Genomic DNA, 24975 nt, shown 5'->3' on the forward strand with positions numbered 1-24975 from the left:
GATTCTAATACCATGTTAGATGAACATGACTCTCCATAATAGATTGATATTGTCAACTTTGAGTATAAGCTCTCGTGACTTTGCTTTAGAACTTTGAGTATAAGACTTTTGGGTTTTCCAGAAAATCTCAGCTAATGAAGACAATATTCATTGATTATAAATCCATGATCATTCCTTAAATTAAGCTGCAACAAATACATTAGTATATATATATATATATTTTTTTTTTTTTTTTTTTTGAAGAAAATTTATTTTAGCGTGGTTGAGAGCATGTTTTCGTTAAATAATTTATTAATAATAATGAAATATGTAGAGAAAAAAAAATAATAAAATAAACTTTATGTTTGGGGGTATGGGGTATGTAATGTCATAACCCCACGTGTAGGTTGGGATTCACAGATAAGAGAAGGAAGGAGAAAGTGGGGAATTTTATGCAGGTGGAAGCTTTTCAATGAATTATGAAAAATATTAAAACCTTTTTTTTTTTTACTTTTTTAAAAAAAATTATTTGAGAAATGGAGCCGATGGGTACTGTTCTCAGGCAACCCCTGAGAGGCCCATTTAAGATTCGGAGAGGCTATCGTCTCAGTACAAAGGGGCCCACTTCATCATATTATTATGGGAAATTGGACTCCAAACCCAAAAATAGTAAATAATCCAATTTTTCTTTTAATTATCTATACCCAATTTTGGTGTTAATATTGTCTTCAAAATTCAACCCTAATACATTTAAAAAAAGTATATATATATATATATTTCATATTTATTGACTGTAAAAACTAGTATTATAAACTAAAAAAATTGAAAATTTTGAAAATTAAAGTGAACCCTAATTAAAAGGTTGGGAGTTGACATGTCTCCACCCATTTATTTAATTTTGACCCCAATAATGAATTCCGCCATCATCAATTTAATTGAAGGCAGAGTTAAGGTTGTGAAGAAGATATAATGGAGATGGGAGAAAATAAACGTAAAAATCTTATCTTTCTTCTTTGGTAAAGAAGGGTATTTCTTTACCAACTCTGTGACACACTCCCATTTTCAGACCTGCAAAGTGCAACAACCATTACCATCGTCCTTCTCCTGAAACCTCTGACTGACCTCGACCTCAAGGGACCTCCTTTTCCAACTTATCTTTTACTTGCTTCTCTTTTCCTTTTTACCCCCTTCTTCTCTAAACCTAACCCATTCCTCTATTCTGGCTCTCCCAACCATGGAAAGCTTCAGCTTGCTCAAATACTGGAGAGGGGGCGGCGGTGCTACTCTTCCTCCTCCTGCTGCTGCTGTTGCTGCTGCCACCGTTGATTTTGCTTTTAATGGAAATTGCTCTGCTGCCGGCGCTGTCAGTGTTGTCACCGCCGTGCCGCAGAACCAGGCGGAAAGTGATGAGGAGAATGATGAGGATGATGGGCCGTTCTTTGATTTGGAGTTTGCTGTTCCTGATGAGGATGAGAGTCGAAAACAGGGGGGAAATGATGAGGGGAGGAGAAACTGTGCTGGTGGAAGTGAAGGAGAAGAAGAAGATGATGATGAAGAAGATGGGGATTCGGATGGTGAGAGAGAGTTCAACTTCACGCTGTCATCTGGCTCTAGCAACGAACATGCCGATGCCAATCTCGCGTTTTCTCCTTCTGATGACTTGTTTTTCAAGGGAAAGCTTGTCCCAGTTGAAGCCTCCTCCAATGGCGGTTCTGAACCAAACGCCAGGCCGCAGCTTCGTGTCACATTGTTGAAATCAGCTGCCAAGTTTAGGGTATTCATGTCGGGTCTCAAGAAGTCGAAATCGAACGGGGAAAAGAAACCAGAGACAGATGGATCTGTTGGGGAAATGACCAAAACTGAGGTGAAGGAAGAGACGACGGAAATCCCACCGGAGAAAAACGAGAACCAACCGGGAAAAGAACAGAACCAGACGAAAAGTAAGCTTTTCGCTGTGAAACTTAAGGTGGAGGAAGTTCCGATCATGTCTCTGTTTACCAGAGACAACAGTTCAAGAGGCTCCGGAGGAACTACCAGCAGCAGCAACAACAACAACAACAACAATAAACCCCAGAAACAAAGCTCCGATGAACTAACTTCGGAGGAAAATCGATTCTCCAAAGACGTAATAATGCAAAAGTACTTGAAGATGGTGAAGCCTCTGTACATTCGGGTTTCAAGGAGATACGGCGAGAAGTTCAGGCTATCCGGGCAGCTTATTTTGGGGGCAGCCGGAGCCAAGTCCGGTGCACCGCCACCCACCTCGCCGCCGTTGGAGAAACCCATGACAAAGACAGAGACAGAGACACAGACACAGACAGATGGTGTGCAAGTGCAAGCACCAACAACCACCGCCAACAGCAAGGGCAGGAACATGCCGGCTAAGCTAAGAGTAGTTTGCAAGCATTTGGGGAAAAGTCGGTCAGCTTCCTCCGCCGTAGCAGCGGCGCCACCAGGGATGGCTCCCTCGAGAAGGGACGATTCGCTTATCCAGCAACAAGACGGAATCCAGAGCGCGATTCTCCATTGCAAGAGATCCTTCAACGCATCTCGAGGTGAATAAAACTGTCTAACTATTCCGTTACTTGTATTAAAAATTAACCCTTTTCTTCTTCTTCTTCTCTTCATTAACGGATAATTTCTTTCAATGACAGATTCAGAGTCTTCCTTGCTATCAAGGTCAGTAAGCGACACTCTGCGTGAGAAACCTTCAGATTTAACAGAAAAACAATGATCAGATTAAAGCCGACAGAAACGGCGGGAAATTTTTGATCGATATCCTGAAGATTTCTCTCGCTTTATATATAAATATGTGTAGTATATGTAACATATGCAGCCAGCTGTGTTGGGTTAGGATTGAATTCCTGGGGTGGCTTCTAAGTAAAAGTTCAATCTTTCCATTGAAGGGAAAAGAGAAGAAGGGAAGAAATATTGGATTGTATGCGTTTTTTGTAATCAGTAGAAAGATGCACACAAACCAAGAGCGTTGCCCCTAAGTATGTGATTTTTCCTTTGCCTATACCAATTGGAGCTGAAAAACCACTGAGCTCAAGTGGGTGCTATGAAACTATGTTGCTTTTTTTGGCTTTTGAGATTGGTAAAGGATGTGGGTCTTAACTTAGGGTGTTCTCTGTGGCAAAAAATGGTGTGTTTAGTGGTCAGAGAAGTGGGGAAAAGTGGGTTTTACTTAAATAGTGAAAATGAGTTTCTTTGTTTGTTCTGTTTTCTTTTCTCTCTCCATTTCTTGTTTTATCCAATGGATTATGGTCTAAAAGTAAGAAGAAAGGGAAGCATGTGGGGATTTATTGAATGCCTTTATGGAGGTTAATGATGATGGGTCTCCATATTCATGAATCAGTTGAAATCTTGAGCTAAAGTTTTTAAAATATTAGGTATTTATATATGGATTCAATTCTGTCTTTTCAAGACATAAGGTTTTGATTTGGTCCCATGAGAATCACTGCTTCTGGGAATGCTATCTTGTTCCATATCATGGTTGTTTTTTCTTTCTATGTTTCAATATCTTTTGGAGTACATATAAACGTATTATTGTCTCAATGGATGGTGGAGATTTTTTCCAACAGAGGGTTTTTGGACCTTTCTGAGTTCTGTTTCTTTTTCTCCTTCTAAGTTGTTCTGCCCTTACTATTTACTCTAAAAAGCTAAACTATGTGATAGAAGTTTTCTTGCTTAAAATCTTCATCATTCATTGGAGGAAGAAGATGAAGAGTTGAATGAAGGAGGCAGAAACTTACAAAATCTCACAAGTATAATGATTCAGACTCTCCTTTGATTGTACTGTACAACAACCCTTTTCCCTCTCCTTTTTCTTCTGTGTTGCCATTGAAAAATTAATATCCAACTTGATCAGGTGCAGAGGCCAGGGCATTATATGAGATTGTGAGGTTTCACATTGGTTGGAAAAGGGAACGAAAAATATTCTTTATAAACATGTGAAAATTTCTCCTTAGTGCACTCGTTTTATAACTTTGAGGGGAAACCCAGAAGGGGAACCCCAAAGAGTACCTGATCTACTAGCGGTAGGCTTGAACTGTTACAAACGGTATTAGAATCAGATATCGAGTGGTGTGATAGTGAGGATATTGGGCCCCTAAAAGAGGTGGATTGTGAGATCCTATATTGGTTGGGGAGGAGAACAAGAAACATTCTCTATAAATGTGTGAAAACCTCTCCCTAATGCACGCATTTTAAAATCTTGAAAGGAAACTTAGAAGAGAAAGTCCAAAGAGATAATATTTACTGGTGGTGGGTTTGGGCTTTTACAGAGATGTACATTTATGGTAGTATATGAACACGGGTATTTTTCACATCTCCATTTCCCTTTTTCATTCCTATCCTTTTTAAGTCAACGGGAGACAGAGATTAGGCAGATGATTAATTGTAAGTATAATGTCTCCTACATGTGAAGCTACAGAGGTTGACCAGCAGTTCTTCCCTTCTAGACATCAATTAACTCATCATAAACAATGGGTTTCTAATTTTCAAATAGGATTCTTCGAGTCGACATGTGAGGACTTGTTTTGTTTCTAATTTAGTTTTGAATTTGTCATATATGTCTGGATCTAAGGAAGAGGAGACCTCGTCTTCATCCTTTTTGTCTTGTGATTCTCCTACAATTTTAAACGAGGATCAGAGGCACCACTATACTATGTCTATTGGGAGGCTTTGGAATGCCTCTTGATCTGAGTCATTCTAATGGATAATCAGATTTAAACTGATTAATAATACGTTAGATTTCTTCAGCTGAGATCATGGACGTATAAAGGCTTTTTACTGCTAGTAATGCATCCTAATGCATTCTCCAAAAATTCCATTTGCCAAATGTCTATCATTATTCAAAGTCAAAAGTTGTTCCTAATGATCATTCATCCTTAGTACAAATATGAAGCTTCTATTTACTGAGAGATTATCCACTAAAGCAACTATAGAGCTAAAATTGCCTAACAAGCTAGCCAATTATTACTAAAAGACAATTGGGCTTTAAGATAAATGATTCGTTTTCTAGAAACTTGTTTTTCTAACCCATTGACGTCATCGGTACTCGTCTTCACTTCACTCTGTATTCTTCTTCCTCCTCGTTGTTTCCTTCTACCAAACACGACAACCAGTCGCCCCATTCCTTCCTGGTGACTCGAACTAGCGGACCACGTTAGGAATTACAGAGCTCCCCATGATATAATATTGTCCACTTTGAACATATACTCTCATGGTTTTACTTTTGGTTTTCCTAAAAGGTCTGATGTATTCAAGTAAATCTATAATAAACACTTTAATTAGTCGATGTGAGACTCCTCTTAATTAGTCAATGTGGGACTCCTTTCCCAACAATCGATCATTCGTCTTCCCGTTCGATTTCAAACAGGAAGTCCATGCCTTCCTTCCCGGTCTCTTCTTAGCCGAGATTGTGACCGGGGAAATGTATGAATCCGAGACGATATTCAAAAGGTTTCTTTGTCCCCTATCAAAGCTTGGTTTTTACGGCCCTCGCCAGGTAAGAGGTTAGGAAAACAAGTTTTTAGAAAACAGGACATTTATCTAAAGCTCAAAAGTTCTTGAGTCATTATATAACAAACTTGCTATGTTATCCTTTCAACAATAAGATTGTAGTTTCACGACTAATCGTGTGTCAAGTAACTCAACTATTCCCTAAATTTTATGTAAATGTGCTTTGTCTTAATAAATGGTTTTTCTATCAAAATCTTTAGTCGAATGTCAAAATAACACCTAGAACAAGATAATATGGCAATGACATACCACAAGACTTGCCATGCTTCAAGATCTTAGTACAGCTCTTCGTTCTCTCCAGTCCCAACCTTGAAATTTTCTAGAAAAAGCAGATAGAGCTTGATATAGATGTTAAGATATGCCAAGCATGTATATCACCATGATCCTTATTAAGGAAATTTGGACAGAGAATATTAAGCAAGCAAAATATGGAAGTAGTATAACATGATTTTTAAAATAGAGATCCATATAAGGCATTACCATAAGTTCAATGATTACAAGAGTAGAAGTGTCCATTAATTTCGAAGAAAAAAAATTTGACGCTGTACTTTTATGGGATGATCACATGGCGTTCAAGGAACAATAGTAATAACAAAAATTCCCTCTCTAAATATAAGAACTCAGCCTGTTTAAAATTCCTAATCCTACTAAACCATAATGTTTATTTGTGATTGTGCTTGGACTAATATGGCTAAATCTACAAAGTCACCTGGTATAACTCAACTCTTTTTTTTCGTCTCTGCTTTCCTACCTAGTCTCTACAAGTTATAAATCTTATTTCTTTTATTCTTTTTCTTTTTCATGACTTCTACAATTCTAGAAATTTTTAATCTCGACATATTTTTGAGATGAGAATGAGGGAGAAAGTGATGCATCCAAACTTATCTTAAAAATGTTCCTTGTGAAAATCTAACTTGGCCGAACCGTTTCGATTAATCTCATGGCAGAGCTGGCCAAGTTCTTTGGCCAAAACTGGAGCACCGCAATAGAAGACACCTAGTAGAAAATGTCAAAACCACAATATGAGAAAAGGTAAGATTTATTTGATAAGTTTCTACTGTTATATAGTTGAAATCAACCAACCTATCCTTGCACCACAGTGCTTGGAACTGATTTTGCTGAGAACTTTCTTCCAGTTAGGCCTGGCAAAGTGGGTTCGCACCTGCATTGGGGCCAACAAAAGCTTTAATATGGGGATGTCTAAACGATGACACTGTGAATCAAGGACTAATATGGCCACAAAATTTGTTAGTCAATATAGGAGCACTTAAAATTCCTCGCTATTTTTTTTAGGGTTTGGTTGATTGCATATTTGGCATAATTTTCAAGTTTGTACATTTACTTCAGTAAACATAATAAAGGATCTGAAAAAGAGGTATTAGAAACTGCAGTGAAGGATTGTGATTTTACCCTGGTGCCAGACACGATATCTACTCCATTCTTAGCGTGATTGAGGGCTTGAACCATGGTAATGAGAGTTGAACGAGCATCTCCTTCCTCATACACACTTGTAAGGTAGTTATGCATCTCAATTACCCCCTAAAACTCAAAACAATTGAAATTCCCAATTAACAGCCATGCCATGAAATCCAATTGCTAACATACAGACATGAATTACCCTTTGATCCAGCTCGGAGATTTCATTCATAACACCTTTGAACCAATCAAATGACCCTTGCTCTCTAGTTACCCAATAAAAGTAGGCATTTGTGGTCTTCAGACAATTCTTCCTTTTAGGAGCTTGAGAATTTTTGTTCACATAACTGAGGTTTCCAACGCTAGTGATACCAGTAGATGAATCCTGAGAGAATCAATGTGTATAAGCACATTTGTATTGTCCTTTTCAAATTACGGGGCTATTAGATTGTGACAAACTGATTGATTACAATAGAAGCAGACACAAAAGAAACTATGTCCCTCGGAGTCAGAATACATCCGCACAAGTCATTACCTGCTCCTCTATTTTCACAGTATTGTTCAACAAATCCTTCAAAATGCTGATGAAAGGTGTAGCCCCAATGCCTAGACCAACAAGTAGTAGCACATCATATTTATGATAATCCTGTGCTGGGGCACCATATGGTCCATCTATTGAAAGCCTTGGCAGACTGACATGGGCATAATAAATTTCCAACATTAATATGAAGGAAATGCAGCATGCTAAAAGGAGGTCTAGGAAAGGAATATTATAAGGAAAATATTAACCTTTTAAGGGTAGTTTCATCAGCTCTTAGAAGACCACTCTTGCCGGAGAGGGAAGGCTCACAAACCTCAGAAAAAACCCTTTTAAGCTCTTGGGTCCAATCACCAAGCTGCCGTACATGGATACTAAGGTAGTCATCTCCAGGAGCCGAGGTAATTGAAAATGGATGCCTGCATGCAAAGTTCAGCATTTGATGGTGACTTGAAGTGAAAATAAGGAAGTTTATTTATATGTAACAAATTAAATTTAGTATATTTCATAGAACCTAGAAAGAAACAATTTTGGAAGGAAAAAAGTCTTAAGAAATACTAATATGGGCATACCGTTCAGTGTTCACAAAGTTGATCCAAAAGTTACCTAAGATCCATTCATCACCAAGAGTTCAAACTATGATTTACATTACTGTTTTAAATATCTGATTTGTTTCTTCCTGTAAAACAGTCATTTTTAGAGGTACATAAATATTGATTGAAACAAATGAAATCTTGAAGAAAATTGTGAATGAGCGGTGAAGTCAACATGGAGGATATGTGCTCGTTTATCTCTTGAAGTATTAGTTTTGTATTTAGCTTACTAAAGGGTTGTATTGGAAGCTTATTCAAAAAACTAAGTGTTAGAAAATCTGGTTTTTCATTACCATTCAAAGGGAGAAACTGCAGGACACTGAACAAACATGTACTGTCCACTTTTGTAATGAAATTGAGGCGGCTTGAACATTTGCAATTTGAGAACATTTCCAGGATAAATGGCTACCTAAATGCATCACAAAGGAAAGATAAGAGAAGAGAAAGCCACACACATTTCAGTGGTAATTTATAAATCAGAAATATATTAGTTGAGATATGGACCACATGTAACCCATAGTTCTTTTTGGTGCAATTTTATTTCTTAATTCAAACAAACCTTTTGGATTTGAACACTATATGATCCAGAGCGGAAGAATCTCAGGATCCTCTCTCCAGCATACAGCAAAACTGGAACAGCGACATACATCCAAGTCTGAAGTCATGAAATTAGTACGTTAAGCAACTCTTAATTTAGTATAATGTGAAGGAACACTTAGTTGTGAGGCATTAGCTAAAGCTAAAGAAAACCATAACTGATTACCGTCATAAGATACCATTTGTGCACGAGATAGAGGAACAAGCCGTGAATGATGAGCAATATGTAAACAAGAATGAATAAGTGGTGTGAATACCAGAAGGCATTGTATCCAGTGAGTCTATCAAAAGGGTGGGGTAGCTTAATGAGGTTTCTCCTAAACCATCGTGTTGCAAGTGTGAAAGCTATTGCAATGAAAATCACCATTATGATTCCTGTAACACCTTCAACCCCTTTAACAAGGTCCATATAGCTGGGCTTATTCTTGCCGAAGTCATCAATCACATACGCATAGTCAGCTTCAGAGGAATTAAGCAGCCTTGGAAAATCACATGCTAGGTGGTTTCCAGCGTGGAGAATGATGCCAACTATAATGGCCACCGCAATTGTCTACACAGGTAAGACAACCAAAGAGTGATAAAGTGATGCTACGTACATAAAAAATATTCCAAGTTCTGGGGAAACTTGCAGGGGCATTCAGAAGAAATGAACATAGGAACCTCAATGGCTATAGTATTTTAACTATTTCATTCTTGCAATTAACAATATCATGGTAAACTGAGTGGTACCTGATGACTCTTAGCCAACCTTGACTTACAAGAGATATCCAAGTTACACCACGATACACCCGTGTCAATTAAACATTAAGACCCAAAAACCACATATTTGAAATTTCCTTCGACGCAACATATATATGACCAATTCAAAGATTGAAGCAAGCAATCCTTCTTTCTTAGTAAAATCAGTACGTTCTTCACTAACTCCAGTACACATTGGTAGGGAGAAACTTCCGAGTAACTTGGAAACTACACACAAATTTGAAACTACGATTTAGACCATCTAATAATTTCGGAATATATATCTTCTATATCCAGGTCAAGAACAGATACTTGAAATTTTAATTTAACCTCCGAGATCGTAACTTTCCTCGCTTAAAAAAGACCAATGAAAAAAGAAGACAGATTAGACAGCCCTAGAAACTGTTGAGAAGCAGATGGATCAATACTCAAATAAAGCAATGATGAGAATGGCAGGGTCAGCGTGTACCTTATGAAAATTGATGTTGTCGTCGAAAGGGACGTAGTACCCTATTCTTGTTTTCCTTAGCCAAGTAATGGTATTTCTACAAACTGGCAAAAGAATGAGAGCCATGTTGAACTTCAAGGTCTCAGCCGCACCCTTTGCCGTGGTGAGACAGTATCCCATAATTCTGAAGGCGTTTTTATGTCGATACTGAAGAAATTTCCATGTGAAAAGCCCAACCATGATCATAATCCATAGTGTCAAAACCCAAATTCGTTTCCAATTCTCTCGCAGAAAGTAGAGCACTTTCGTGCTAAACTTTTTAATTGGGCTTCTTCGTCGAATGCCTTGTAGGTTCTGGCTCAAGGCTTGGCTGGTGAAGCTGAGGGCTCGACTGTAGTTCATATATGTGTCCTTTTGCAGCAGAAGTGTCTCCAATTGCCATAGCTGAAAGATTGTTCAACGGAAGAAGTAAAAAATTCATCAGTAGTCAGAATTCTGTCAATGTTCTTGAAAACTAACTACGCCACTACTGCATGAGAAACATCTATGCACTACAATCACAATTATTAGTTTAAGATTTTAAGAAATAATCCAATACATAAATTAAAATTTTCGCGAATAAAGTTAAAGATGATTTTTTTTAATCGTATGTAGCTTTAATCAATTGAAGTTCATATGAACATGCACCTTAATTTTAGCTATGATTATACTCGCTCTTTATGCGGCAAACATAAAATAGTTACTCCTGAACTGCAAGGCTTTTGCTCAATGCTCAGTATTTCGAGAAATGTTTTTAATCCGCATTGCAGTTCATAAAATTCATCCAGATAGATTTCAACTTGTTAATGAAGAAATAGTTACCAATTTATTGGCGTTAATTGTAAGGATATGGATCCGCTTCTAAAAATTGAAAGGAACCATGCTCTATAAATCTAGACTTAGTTGCAACTTTTTCTAATCTAAAGAAGCCAATCCATCAAAATTTGAGCTTCCACCAAAATTAAATAAGACATGATACAAGTTTCCGATAACAAAATCCAATTCCATGGGTATCAATGATATGATTCCAGGTTGCTAGGAACTGGGCGTATTAGGTGCAGCCTAGTGGCAGTGCAATACTAGCGCTAACGTCTACCACCAGCAATTATAGAGGTATAGATCATACTTCGTGATATTTTTTCCAACCATATTCCCATGGTCAGAGTTGTTAGAGCAACAGATTGATGTTTATAAAACTAAATCAACAAATTGACAATCAAAATCCGAAAGGAGGGGAAAATGATCATTCAACCAAAAGTTATTTGAAGGTGACCAACCTAATTGAGAACAACCTTACCGAAAAAAGATTGAAAACATTTTTCTTTTTTGGCAAAGAAATTGAAAACCTAAGTAAACGAATGGCTACCCGCCCTGGAATCGTGGAAAGAGGGACAGTTGAACAATGCAATTAAAAGTTTGAGAATGCTAATTAATTTAGAAGTAACATTATCAACATTTTTTTTAAGAACGAGAAACCTACAATTTTAAAGAATAATTAATTATCATGTGTTTAAGACCATGAAATAAGAAAATATTATATTTTTAAGATCTCCTTAATTTGATTGGTTTAATTAAAAACTAATAATTGAATTAATTTAAAATCTTTAGAATTCCATTTTATAAGATTTTTTTAATAAAAAAATCCAAGAATTTTCATAAAAAAATTTTAAATATTGAATTAAGATAATATTGAATAAAAATTCGAATCAAAATATATAAAGCCAATTTTAGTTAATAGGAGTGATTTTTCATCTTTTAAATTATGTTAAATTGATTCCTCTATAAAACCTTATATCTAAATGGTTGTAATTACTAGTTTGGAGTTTTAAGAGACAGGTTGATTAAAATTGTATCATAAATAATAAAATAAAATTTAAAAAAAAAAACAGACCTCGATGTAACCTAATCTTTCAGGGTCTAATTCTTCCATGATTAGAGCTGCATATTCCTCCGCTTGTTCCTTTAGTCTAGATAGCTTGTTGGCGGATGCACTTAGCATGATAATCTACCAATCCCAGAAATATAAAATATAAAGTTAGACAAATCAACCATGAAATTGTTCTTGGCAAGAAGTTATAATTGAAATTATGAAAATTAAACAAATGCATTCAAACTCTAATTAACTAACCACAATTATGGAACCAAATTATAATAATTTGGCACAGAATATAGAATATGGCGCTGAAATTTTTTGAAGTGTTGAAGAGTTCAAGATACCATTTCTTCATACTCCATAATTCTTCCATACCATGACAAGAAAGAAAAAGTCAGAACAGAATGCCGGCATTCTTGTTTATTTAATAATTTTATTTTTAGATGAATGTCAATGGCATTTACTTTATAATATTCGGGACTTTAATAAAGGCTACCGGATCCCACCAACCAAGGGTCACTTTTTGTTTATATTTTAGTTGAAGTTGGTATAAAAAAAAATGTTAATAATATCACGACCAATTCATAAAATATACAAGTAGCTCTATGTTAGTTGTATGATAGATTTAAAATTATATCATTCCTCTTTTCTGTAGGCTAAAATATATGAATAATTTGAATTTTTCTTCCTAATCTTATCATACACGTATAGTTTTATATATACANAAAAAAAAAAAAAAAAAAAAAACAGATAAGGCTGTTTGCAATTCATTTTTTTATTGCCAAAAATACCATCAGATTCAAATTCAATGAGAGTTTAGAAGTTGTTAAGCCATATCATTTTTACCTCTTTTACTTCTTGTTCGGTGACATGACCATCTTCATTCTTGTCAACCCTGACATGTATAATTAATTAAAATTACTAAATCAAGGTGTTTAAATAAAACAAAGTATTGCTGTAAAACATAAAATAACAACTAAAAAGAGTATATATGATAGCATATTATTACCTTTTATTATAAATTTTACAAAATACTCTTAGGTATCATTTAATTATTTCCTAGACTTAGAAGATTTTAATTTTAAATTTGTTCCAGAATAATATAATTCATTTTTTTATTAATTTAATAAATAATAAATTGACACGATAATTATTTAAAAAAAAAAAAAAAAATTATTAATTTATGCCCTTTATTTTAACAAAAAAAAAATTTCCAAAGTTCAAACGTTAAATTTTTTTTTGTGCTAACTGCTAAACTGGTGCGAAGCTAATATACATTTTTTCTGTTGAAAATAATTAAGGGAGAAAAAGTATCCTGATCATTCTTTGAAAAAAAGAAATTAAGATCATAGTATGCTATGAGTTCTTACATGTTGAAGAAGATCTGGAGCCTGGAATCGAAACTTTGATCTGTAATTTGCAACCAGAACTCGAACAGCTCGTCTCGACTAATTCGATCGGAGTTCTGAAGTCTTCGCCTCCGACTTAGAGCATCGAACAGCTCGAGAGCAAACTCTTTCGAATCTTTCATTCCTTTCAAATTTAAAAGGAAAACAACGAAATCAATTAAAAATTCCACAAAAAATACTGAAATTACCTGTTTGCAGCCAGTTTATACCTATGCATTGAGCGAAATCGACGCGGCTGAGAAAACCGTCCTTGGCAAGCTTATTGAAGTTGCTCTCAAGTTCACTACACGTATCGACGCCCCTCGTTTTATTATTGCCGCTTATGAATCTTAATCCATAGAGAGCCTTCTCAGCACCGGAACGAGTTCGATCAAGCTTTGCTTGTTGCCTCCTTAAATCTCTAGCCGCTAAAGCCGAATCCATTCCGTTTTCTGCTCCAACATCACTGTTCGTGTTCACGGTTAACGATGACGCGGCGAATGCCTGAGACGCATGGCTCCGGCTCAATGAGAACCGCCTCAATTCGGCTTTTAACTCGTGCGAAAAATTCTTCGCCTTAGCTCTCGCTTCCGCTTTGAGTTCCTGAGAAAACTGCCGAAACCGATGCGACGAACTCCGCTTCGCCGACGTAGATCTCAAAATGGAAGCAGGAGTCCAAGCCGGCATTCCAGAACCGCCAGAGACGCTATCGTCCATATTGATCACAGTCGCCGGCTCAACACTTCGAAGCACAACCGTGTTGTTTTCTTGCACATCAAGCGTCACCTCCACAAAATCCTCCGCCGCGCCGAACTCCGCTCCCAGCGACGATTTAAAGATCATCGTGTCAAGTTGTGTAATGTCGTCCGATCCGCATCGGTACTCCTGCTCCGCAGTTGTGGTCATTGATTCATTAGCAGACCGAAAACGTGCCTGCCAGGTTGTGAAACTAATTAATCATCAACAGTTGACGAACGTTCCCGTGCCGTCGTCGTCAGCTGTCCGCCAATCGGTAGTGAGCAAAGAAGTTGCAGAGAAGGCGCGTCCGGAATCTGAAGGAATCTCTCTGAACGGAGAAGGCAATGATTTTCTCCAACTAAAAATTATTTGTACCTAATCTTGCATAAACGGGAAAACCGTGGATATGCTGAGCTGTCATATCTTAATTACCATTATACCCTTGATATGGACCCATTCCATTCCAATACTCTATGCATGACACCAAGTAAAAGGCGGGAGACTATCTTATTTTATTTTATTAATTTTTTTTTTCCCATCTTGTAGTGATAAATTTAAAATTATAAAACATAAAAAACTCAAAATATTTTGAAGCAATTTCATAAATTATTTAGTTCTTTTTGTAGCAATTTTAATAAATATATTAATTTTTTAAAACATATTTATGGATCCACCTTGACAATATCAAAACAAAGTCATGAGAGTTTATGTTCAAAGTAAAGCATATCATACCATTATGAAGAGTCGTGTTCGTTTAACATGGTATCAGAGTCATCCCCTAAAACTTAGTCATGCCAATAGATTGATAAATCCTCAAATGTCGAACAAAAGACTCCAACAGAGAAAGGAGTCGAGCCTCCTTGAAGACATAGTAAAAAATGACTAAGACTCCAAAAGAAAAAGGAGTCAAGTCTCGATTAAAGAGAGGCGTACTTTGTTCGAGGGGAGGGGTTGGATGATGAAAGTCCCAGTCCCACATTGGCTATTTTAGGGAATAATCATGCTTTTGTAAGTGAGGAATACTAACTTCATTAATATGAGGCCATTTGGGGAAACCCAAAGCAAAGCCAGGAGAGCTTATGCTCAAAGTGGACAATATCATACCATTATAGAGAATTGTGTTCGTCTAACATGGTATCAGAGTCATCCCCTAAAATTTAGTCGTGTCAATAGATTAGTAAATCCGAGCCTCCTCGAAGGCATAGTAAAAAATGACTAAGACTCCAAGGAGGCAAAAATGACTAAGACTCCAAGGAGGCATAGTAAAAAATGACTAAGCCTCCAAAGGACTCTACAAGAAAGAGGAGGCTCGCTCGAAGGCATAATAAAAAATGACTAAGACTCCAAATAACTCTAAAAGAAAAAGGAGTCGAGCCTCCGACTCCTCGAAGGCGTAGTAAAAGAGCCTCCTCCTCGAAGGCATAGTAAAAAATGAGAGGAGGCTCGCTCGAAAGCATAGTAAAAAAATGACTAAGACTCCAAAGGACTCTAAAAGAAAAAGGAGTCGAGCCTCCGACTCCTCGAAGGCATAGTAAAAAATGACTAAGACTCCAAAGGACTAAAAGAAAACGGAGTCGAGCCTCCGACTCCTCGAAGGCATAGTAAAAAATGACTAAGACTCCAAAGGACTCTAAAAGAAAAAGGAAGGGGAGACGTACTTTGTTCGAGGAGAGGTGTTGGATGATGAAAGTCTCATATCGGCTAATTTAGGGAACGATCATGGGTTTATAAGTGAGACATACTATCTTTATTGCTGTGAGACATTTTGAAAAAACTCAAAGCAAAGTCACAATAGCTTATGTTAATCTAAAAAACATGTTTATTCGTAATAATATTTTATAAACAATTATTCCGATATAAAAAAATGGAAAAGGAAAGCAGGAGATGTAAAGCTACACGTGTCGCTTGCTGTGGAGATTAAGCATACACGTGGCTCATTATCACTCAGTAAGTGTTATTTGGTAGGATTTTAATTTGATTAAAAAAATCAAGTGAAAATAGTAATAAACTTTAGAAATGAATATTTATAATTTACAATATAAATTAAAAATATATTGGTGGCATTATTCCAAAAGAAAAATATATATTAAAATTAATTAATTAATTTAAAAATATATATATAGAGAGAGGGAGAGACGTGGAGCCTACCTGGTGATCCAGAGTCATCGTTTTCATGGAGGATCCAAGTTCCGTCTGATAATGAGAGTCTATAAATATCTGCTTCCTCTTCGAGTTAAAACCCTCAAAAATTCGAAAACAAATCAACATTCAACGAACACCGGAAGGAATTAAGATGCTCTTCTTCAAATCTTCATCCGGAGCAGTGCACCAGGAATCCCAGCCGGCGGAGGAGGTCAAGAGAGGCGGCGACGGCGCCGCCGCGATTGTCTCACTGACGGTGTGGAGGAAGTCACTGCTACTCACCTGTAACGGCTTCACAGTGATTGATTGTAACGGAAATATCGTATACAGAGTCGATAATTACACCGGACGGCCGGAGGAAGTGATTCTGATGGACGGCCTCGGAAACTCCGTCCTTACAATGTGCCGCTCCAAGGTCGGTCGTTGCGCAACTACGCGCTTGATTTGTCTTCTTCTTCTTCTTCTTTGTGATGAAATTGAACTAAATGTGTAACTCGCTCTGATTTTGGCGGTAATTTCTGGCGGATTGGATTCTAAACTGTGTATGTTTTGGTTGATTAGAAGCTTGGACTAGCGGAGAACTGGTGCGTGTACGAAGGGGAAGTAGGAGGAGAAACTAGGGCTAGGAAGAAACCGATATGTCGAGTGAGGAAGAACATGAACATACTACATGTCGCTCCGAATGCGAAAGTGCTCGCATACGTATACGATTACAGAACCTCGGAGAAGAAGTATGCGTACAGTGTGGAAGGTTCGTACGGTCAGCGATCGTGCAAGGTTTTGGACGCGTCGAGGACAGTGGTGGCGGAGGTGAAGAGGAAGGAGGCGGTGAAAGGCGGCGTTTGCTTTGGGGCGGAGGTTTTCCTTCTGGTGATTCTTCCTGGTTTTGATCCCGGATTGGCTATGGCTCTGGTTTTAGCTCTGGATCAGATGTTCTCTTAGAATTCCAGTTTGATTCTTCCTCTTCATCTTCCTCTTCCTCTTCCTCTTCTGTTCTTGTGCATAATTTCTTTTGCAGTGCGTTTTGATTTTGATCGGGTTTTTTGTAATCCTATTTTTGTAAGAATGAGCGTAATAACATTTGATTGTCTATTTCATTTTCATACAAATCTCGGCCTATATATTTATAAACAAATTTGATTATATGTATACATTTTTAGATATTTGCAAGTATTTAGGGTAGGTTACACACGTTGTTTCCACTAATTTTACATTGTGAACAGAATAACTTACTAGGTGCTAGCAAGTACGGAGAAAACTTATAATAAGAATGTGCCGAGTATGATGAGCTTTAAAAGAGTGGACAGTAGGCGGTGTGTCAACAAAGATTCTGGGTCTCAGGTCTCAAAGGGGGTAGATTGCGATATTCCACATCGATTGAAAAGAGAAACGAGTGACAGCGAGAACGCTAAACTCTGAATGGGGTGGATTATGAGATCCCGCATCAGTTGAAGATGGAAATGAAGCATTCTTATTCTTTATAAGGGTATATAGCAGTGGACTTGGACAGTTACATTTGAACTATTTTCTCCTAAATCATTTAATCTTTAATGTTAAAAATCTGTCGTATTCAGCAGATATTCAGTCTAATTCAGTTTGGAAAGTAGTCTTTCGTAAGTAGGAGAGTAGGTCTTCACCCCATTTTTTGGACAGGTTCGCAGGTCAATGTTTTTGTCTGCCCCGACTGGTAGCAGCTGGATTTCCCCCCAAATCAAAAGCAAAATGGTCTGCTTTCCAGGTCTCGTCAAGCTATTTGACTTAGTTGCGAGGACTACAGAGTCTTCTATAGTAATAAGAAAGAACTAAAATTTCTATTGCCTTGTCAAATACTTTTCACACAGTGGCAGAGAATTTGCTACTGCGTTCTGGAATGAAGTTTGATGTTACAACAATTAGAAAGCGTGTGTCACTATTCAACCCTAACCATTACAATCATTAATCCAACACTTGCAACAATATTATGTACAGCCAGCCAACCAACCAACCAACCAGCCACTTTAGGCACTACTTCAGACAAGTGATTCTAATTTAATAATAACAGCATTTTGTTAGGCAGGCATGGATATAATAAAACTATGAGTTTCTCGAGCAATCTAACCTGTTCATCCCCCTCTTTTCCAATCCATGAGCATTAACTTCCGTGTCTTTTGTTGACCCTCGCCAGCCTTGCACAAAAGAGTTGCTGGAGGAGGCATCATAGATGATGATTGTTTTATGGCACCTGCGGTTGAAGGTTTAGCTTCCGAAACCGAATCTCTAATGAACTTACTGGGTGACGATCTACTTGATCGGGGTGTAGTCCAATTCAATGGTCCTCTTTTACAATTGGTCTGAGCAACGTCTCTTCTGCTCTCCGTTGTTCCGAGCTTTGGCTTCTTCGAGGGATGAGCATGATGGCCTTCGTTCTTGATTGAATTGTTGGACCACAATCCATATGTTGTAGGTGTGGTATATAATTCTTCAGTTTCCTCTGATTTCAACTTGCGAGCTCTCATGGACTTTTGTGATGCCTTTTTTGGCCACCTTACCATCCCATCTATGTTTTGCCTCAATGCAGCAGAAGTTGCAATATCGTACAGAGTTTGAGCAGCAGCCATTACTCTTGGACACTGCTGCTCTGTAGAGAAGCAATATCAATAACACAGCTATCAAATATACAAAGTATCACACAGATAAGAAAGTTGAAATTCATACCATATGACTCGTTATTCATCTTCTCTCGAGATTCTGTAATTAGACCAAAAACAGCGTCACGATTTAAGTAAAACGAACGATAATAGCAGAACGGTTCCAAGGTGAATATTGTATCTCAATTACACGGTATAAATGCCTTCCAATAAATCCTTACCCACAAGCACAGAGGAAGTTTTTGAACAAGTTGCAGAAGACAGGGAATCCCATCCACATTGATGATGATTAACAGATATAGAGGACCTTCCATCATCAGGACCAACAACTCTCATTGTTGAAGGAAATAAACTCTGGTTAAAAGTCAACGATTCCAAGTCTTTCGTAAAACAATCAGCAGTAGCACTAGGTATATTGGAAAAGTTTCGAACTCGCCACCACCTACCAAGACATGTGGTCCTATTGGCAGAAAACTTGGATGAATCTGAATTTGCTTTAGAGTGCCCATTAAAAGAATGTGACCATGCAAATGGTTGCAACATAGCTCGCCGAGATTGTTGCTTTGCTGAACGTAAATCTGTTGCATTGTTTGAAGATACAGAGGACTTGCTAGCATCCTGGAGCAAAGAACTCAAGTCCTTTGGCATAGGAAGGCCCAATTTCATGAACATGTGATCAGGTTTGTATAATTTAAAATCAAGTGCATTGGTCAAAGGTTCAGAATTGTTGCAGGCATCTTCCACCTTCATGGAAAAACAAGCAACTTAATAAAAATAAATTTAAACCAACAAACACGATGATACAGTGAGTGTTTGGGGTTTGAGTGCAAGTGCACACAGCTACGGCTGACTAGAGAGATAAACAGTCAAATTCTTACGCACTGACCTTGTTTAATGAAGGTGAATCTGTTGCACTAAGTTCTTTTACATCAAAATTCACTTTTTCTTCCATGCTTGAAACAGAACTAACTAGACTTGTATCCGGTTTGCTGTTAGAACAACTATCTGACTCTGCCATATTTTGCGGGCGGACAGGCCATGGGAGCTGAAGAACAGAACAAGCTTTTCTAATTGACTGCAGAAAACATTCATTTACATTTGTGTCTTTTTTACCTTTGTCTTTACTTAAATTAGCACAGTCATAACTACCATCAAGAATATCGTTCAGCGGTGGATCATCCGTAAGCTTTGTAAAATCACGTGCACCTGATTTCAGCCCATATAATCCTGCATAAATTTTCACAAAGTCCGTAAGTAATTTTATGCTGTGTAATGCGAACTCAGATGAACACAAGTAAAAAACCGATGAGAAGCATTATTATAAACAAATTATAAAACAGTGGCTTGTTTCCTTATATCATAATCGTAGGTAACAACAACTAATGGATTTTAGCAGATAAACTCCTAGCAAAACTGAAAACAAGGTGAAGTTATGACCTATTAGTGATGGAAGAAAAAGAAAATCAAAGAAAGGTAAAGAGAAATTAGTTTCATTACAACACTCATAGGAACTGGGACGCAACGCATTTTTGTAGAGCACGATATACTCAAGCTACAACTCTTGTTGAAAGACAAAGTAATTTAAGAGAGTCACGTTCTATCTTTAGATAGGTGGCCCGATGCACTGTGGGATGTTGCATTCAAATGGCTTCTTAAAAAGGCTATTCGTGTGATTATATCTTTCCAGGGATAACTTCATTAAAAGAATAAACTAACTCATATATTTACAAAAGTTATTGAAGTAACAAGCAAACCAACACATACTCATTAGAATTAGAACTGTCTTGATTTGGTTATACTTCAGTTGTCCCTCCATTTAGGTTCTGTGACAATAGTGACAAATTTTCCTCACAACAAACCAAGAATGTTTTTACCATTAGAAATTTAAAACATCTGCATTATCCAGTGGAGAACATCTTCAATACAAGTTATAACCAGATAATGCAAGTTTCTGAGCAAATTAATAAATAATTCACATGATATCATCATACCATGAAAACTGCTCCCTGCTGCAGCTGAGCCATTTCCAGCATTTGTAGAGAATGAATCAAACTTTGTCTTCAATGACACCTTGAGATTTCTCTTATCACCCCGCTTGCTGCTTAGGCTACTCTTCTGTTTCAACAGTTGAGTTTTCTCTGTTTTTTTGTGGGGTATACAATAAACTAGCTTCAGTAAATTCCTGATTTCCCATCAACTTACACAAGGAAAACATAGAAATCTAGTATAGAAAATGGAAAATGATATCCAATCTCAATCACATAAAGACAACAGATATTGCACATTATAAGCTTGCATGATAATACAGATTTATAAGGGTCAAATCACCATTGTAGCACTAGTTTCTAAATACATAGTAAACAGAACATGAGCATAGAATGATTTCTTAACTTTACCAAACGAAAGCATATGGTACATTAGATTAGTCAATTAATAACATTACAAATTTGACCCGGAAATTCCCATATATCCTATAAATGAAATAACCACAAATGTTTTTCCAAATATCCTCCCTCTCTCACAAATTTACAATAAATGAAAGAATCACAACGTTCAAATAAAGGCAGCAAGAAGAAAAAACCACGACATGAACAAATGGAGAGCAAAGTTCACTGGATTGTCTAACATGGTCCTCTACTCATGCATCTTAAAAACAACCCACATAACATAATTTTAAACAACTGCGGGGGTGTACTTTTAAGTTTTAGATTTAATTCGTCCTACTTCTTCTGAGGATAGTACACACATCATAGGTTTGTTTACTTGTAGTTATGGATAAGCGTTTGGATAGTTTTTTGCTTTATATTTTATTTTTAATCAGATTTTGGCAGCATAATCAACTCGTTTTAAAAAATAAAAGTTATCATTTCCTATCTGAAATATGTAATAGATAAACTGCATGGGAAAAACACCGCCATTTGGATATGAAAAGAATAATTTAACTAATAGCAAAGGATGAACATTTATATCATATTACCATGAGAGTTGCACTTTTTAAGGTATGATCCAAGCTTATCAGATACGTCATCAGCTCCACTTAAGAATAAAGGATCTTCCAATTGAACCACACGTGGCCTCTTAGAACATAAACTACTACTACCCCTTGACACCTTTAGCGGTTTACGTGGCTGTACTCCCGGACTTGAAGTGGACAAATGACTTCTTTTGTTCCTACTTTCAAAATCTTCAGATGTATTTGCACCATCCTTAAAAACCACTCCATCAGGAACCTTATCTAAGGAAACAGGACCCAAATCATTGATAGAGCTCGTCCCATCTGACATACCGACATTTATAGAACATTAGATCATTAAAATATGGATAGTGATGAAAGAGAAATGACAGATAAAGGAGATGATGAGCCAGAGACTCGTGTACATAAATTCTATAAAAGTCATCTCGAAGTGAAATAGCATGGATTATATACGATCAAGAGTGAAAATATAACACTCACAAAGTCTAAATATTCTAAACATATGACGATCCTTTCACAGATGCAGTAGCCAGAGCCAGCTATCAACATCATTCATCTATAGAAGAACTATAAAAAAGTTGCAAGCTTTTCATCAAATTTTCCAAATTCACCATATAGACCTTATTCCATAATCAGGATTTCAGCAGTCAGATGCTATACACCATCCAATGAACGAATAAAGAAAATAAAGACAATGTCTCTTCTCATACAAAATATTTGATATTTCTACTGGGACATCCCCGGAGAAGAATTTGCTCTTTATCATATTTCTCCTTCGAAGTAACAAAATACAAGCCAAATGAATGCCACGTTTTGAGTAATCTGCATACTGAGTCCCAAGTCAACCTCACTCCAAATCCACTGGAACGCATTTAATAAGACGAATCTTTCATGAATAATGACAGAGCAAAAAAGAGAGGATAAGACATCCTCCAAACGCCTAGGGTTCATATAAAGCACTTCAATTGGCAAAATCTTCCGGAACACATTTATTAAAAACTGGTAAAACGAAGTGGTGGCGGTCTTTATGGGGCTACAGAAACTCATCGGTTTTCAACAATAAGTGACTCAAATCTCTCTATAACTTTCATCCTCTTACATACAATTCGTTCATCCACAACCAATGCGTAAAACTCCAAGCACTAAATCCATTGCCATATCTTTCGAAAAACAATCAGCAGTCTCCAAAACCTCCGGTTATAGCCAATTCGAATGCACAAGGATGACTATGCCACCGCATGCAGGTAAAAACACGAAACCAGCAACAAATCTAAAATTAAACAGCAGTATTACTAAAAAAAAATTACGATTATTCCACCTTTTTTACTACCGTACGAGCTGAAATGCTGAAATGAATAGCTAGGAGGGGCAGAACCGCGATCCGCCTCACACAACTCAACCTCCTCGATTGTTACCTCTGTTCTAACAGAGCCGTCTGGTCCCATGAGCTTCGACACCACCACATCAACCGGATAAGTCAATTCTAGAGCATACATAACCGAAGCCCTAGCTGAAAAGAGCTACAAACCGAAGTCGATTCACAACAGCCGCCAAACATCTCCAATGACTTCAAAACTCCATCGCCAGAAGACACCAATCTGAACACAGCGAAGAACATTTGAAGATCCTACTGGGGAGACTCGAATCGGAAAGTGAATCAAGAAAAGTGAATTAGGTGCGAGAACACGAAAGGAAAATAAGGAGAAACGGGAGTGTTTAGCATGTTGCGGCTAGGCGTAGGAGAAATCAGAGTATTTTAGGGCACGAATTTGGGACAATGGTGAATATATATAGTTTTCGGGAAAATGTGTGTCATTTTTTGGAAACGGACCATCGACGGTCGAATATTCCGTTCCGTTCTCCGTCAGTGGTCGTCCGCGAATACCCGCTTTGCGTGGAGACGGGTCTCCACTCTCGTTGTCTTTTACGGACCTTGACGTGGCATTATCCCAAATTATATAAGGATAAATTTGGCGTCCGCCCAATTATCATCCGCCACGTACTGCTACCTCGTCGATAATTATAAAAAATATTCTAAATAAATCCCTCGGTGTCTTACTCGCTCGCGTACACCTGTTTTGTATAATTACGACAATATTCAATATTCTTTTAAATAAAGTAACCGTTTTTATTTACATTTAATTTTATTTAATTTTATTATTTATATTACTTTTTTAGTTAAATATTATAAAGAAAATATTTAAATCTTTGTCATCCTACTAAAATAATATATGTCTCTATAATTATTTTTTAGAGTATTTATTTTATTTTCATGTGATATTTCTATTTTATAAGTTTAAAAAAATAATTATAAAAAGAAGAACTAAAAGTAAGAAAATCTTTTAGTTAATGTAATTACACGTGTTTTATCTATTAAAAAATGTGTATTGGGCCGGCTTGCGAGGTCCAATATATAATGGGCCGAGAAATTGGAGTTTGGGCCGTTTCTGGGATATTCAATTGCAATTTACGTGGCTCCATGTCAACTACATCCGGAGATACATATTTCCGATTCAGTCGTCAGCCTGCCACGGCCACCTACCTCTGCCACCATGTCGTCTCACATGATGAGCTCAATCTTACGCTCGCCTTCCCTTGTCTGGTATGATATTGTCCACTTTGAGCTTAAGCTCTCGTAACTTTGCTTTGATATTGTCCACTTTGAGCTTAAGCTCTTGTAGCTTTGCTTCGGGCTTTCCTAAAATATCTCCTACAAATGGAGACAATATTCTTTGATTATAAACTCACCGACTTTCAACACCTCCCCTCGAACAAAATACGTCTACCTTTAATCGAGACTCGACTTTTTTTTTTTTTTTTTTTTGAGTCTTAGTCATTTTTTACTATGCATTCGAGACTCGCAATACTAGACTTTCATCTAACACCTCCCCTCGAACAAAGTACGTCTACCCTTAATCGAGACTCGACTCATTTTTTACTGTCTTCGAGGCTCACAATACTTTTGTTCGACATTTGAGGATTCTATTGACATGACTAAGTTTAGGGCATGGCTCTGATACCATGTTAGATGAACACGACTCTACACAATTGTATGATATTGTCCACTTTGAGCATAAGCTCTCATGGCTTTGCTTTGGACTTCCCAAAATGCCTCGTACTAATGGAGATAGTATTCATTAATTATAAACTCATGATCATTCCCTAAATTAGTCGACGTGGGACTTTCATCCAATAATTTTCTTCAATTCACTGTGTCGTGAAGTGCCTAATTGTAGTGTGCATATAGCCTGACACGCCTCTGTTGCATGGAGTCACAGCCACAACTGTGTTGAGCCACCCTCCAACTCGCTACACCAGCAGATTCAATGGCTCGATGGCTAAATCATCCGGTGGAAATT

General features: G+C 37.2%; 4 protein-coding genes across 4 annotated transcripts; 2 read left to right on the plus strand and 2 right to left on the minus strand.

The window, feature by feature from the left end:
* The first annotated feature begins 891 nt into the window (after nucleotides 1-891).
* On the plus strand, nucleotides 892-3336 carry LOC111810946 (probable membrane-associated kinase regulator 2). The gene is made up of 2 exons (XM_023697806.1): nucleotides 892-2534; nucleotides 2634-3336. Exons 1-2 carry the CDS (start codon nucleotides 1214-1216, stop codon nucleotides 2711-2713), a joined length of 1401 nt encoding a protein of 466 aa, XP_023553574.1. The 5' UTR covers nucleotides 892-1213; the 3' UTR covers nucleotides 2714-3336.
* A 2688-nt stretch (nucleotides 3337-6024) lies between these two features.
* LOC111810945 (respiratory burst oxidase homolog protein A-like) lies at nucleotides 6025-14195 on the minus strand. The gene is made up of 14 exons (XM_023697805.1): nucleotides 13366-14195; nucleotides 13118-13280; nucleotides 12594-12642; nucleotides 11766-11879; nucleotides 9857-10279; nucleotides 8816-9199; nucleotides 8612-8707; nucleotides 8346-8461; nucleotides 7711-7878; nucleotides 7457-7613; nucleotides 7124-7306; nucleotides 6916-7044; nucleotides 6589-6667; nucleotides 6025-6501 (listed from the first exon to the last, which is right to left on the minus strand). The coding sequence occupies exons 1-14, from the start codon at nucleotides 14039-14041 to the stop codon at nucleotides 6392-6394; spliced, it is 2847 nt and encodes a 948-aa protein (XP_023553573.1). The 5' UTR covers nucleotides 14042-14195; the 3' UTR covers nucleotides 6025-6391.
* Nucleotides 14196-16105: 1910 nt separating this feature from the next.
* Nucleotides 16106-17118, plus strand: LOC111810592 (protein LURP-one-related 17-like). The gene is made up of 2 exons (XM_023697321.1): nucleotides 16106-16430; nucleotides 16577-17118. Exons 1-2 carry the CDS (start codon nucleotides 16167-16169, stop codon nucleotides 16955-16957), a joined length of 645 nt encoding a protein of 214 aa, XP_023553089.1. The 5' UTR covers nucleotides 16106-16166; the 3' UTR covers nucleotides 16958-17118.
* Nucleotides 17119-17804: 686 nt separating this feature from the next.
* On the minus strand, nucleotides 17805-23385 carry LOC111810631. Its single transcript, XM_023697364.1, has 7 exons — nucleotides 22935-23385; nucleotides 21620-21919; nucleotides 20634-20780; nucleotides 19529-19869; nucleotides 18864-19386; nucleotides 18710-18742; nucleotides 17805-18632 (listed from the first exon to the last, which is right to left on the minus strand). The coding sequence occupies exons 1-7, from the start codon at nucleotides 23110-23112 to the stop codon at nucleotides 18118-18120; spliced, it is 2037 nt and encodes a 678-aa protein (XP_023553132.1). The 5' UTR covers nucleotides 23113-23385; the 3' UTR covers nucleotides 17805-18117.
* Between the last annotated feature and the right edge of the window lie 1590 nt (nucleotides 23386-24975).

This window comes from Cucurbita pepo, chromosome LG14, assembly GCF_002806865.2.
Source record: "Cucurbita pepo subsp. pepo cultivar mu-cu-16 chromosome LG14, ASM280686v2, whole genome shotgun sequence".
NCBI lineage: Eukaryota > Viridiplantae > Streptophyta > Magnoliopsida > Cucurbitales > Cucurbitaceae > Cucurbita > Cucurbita pepo.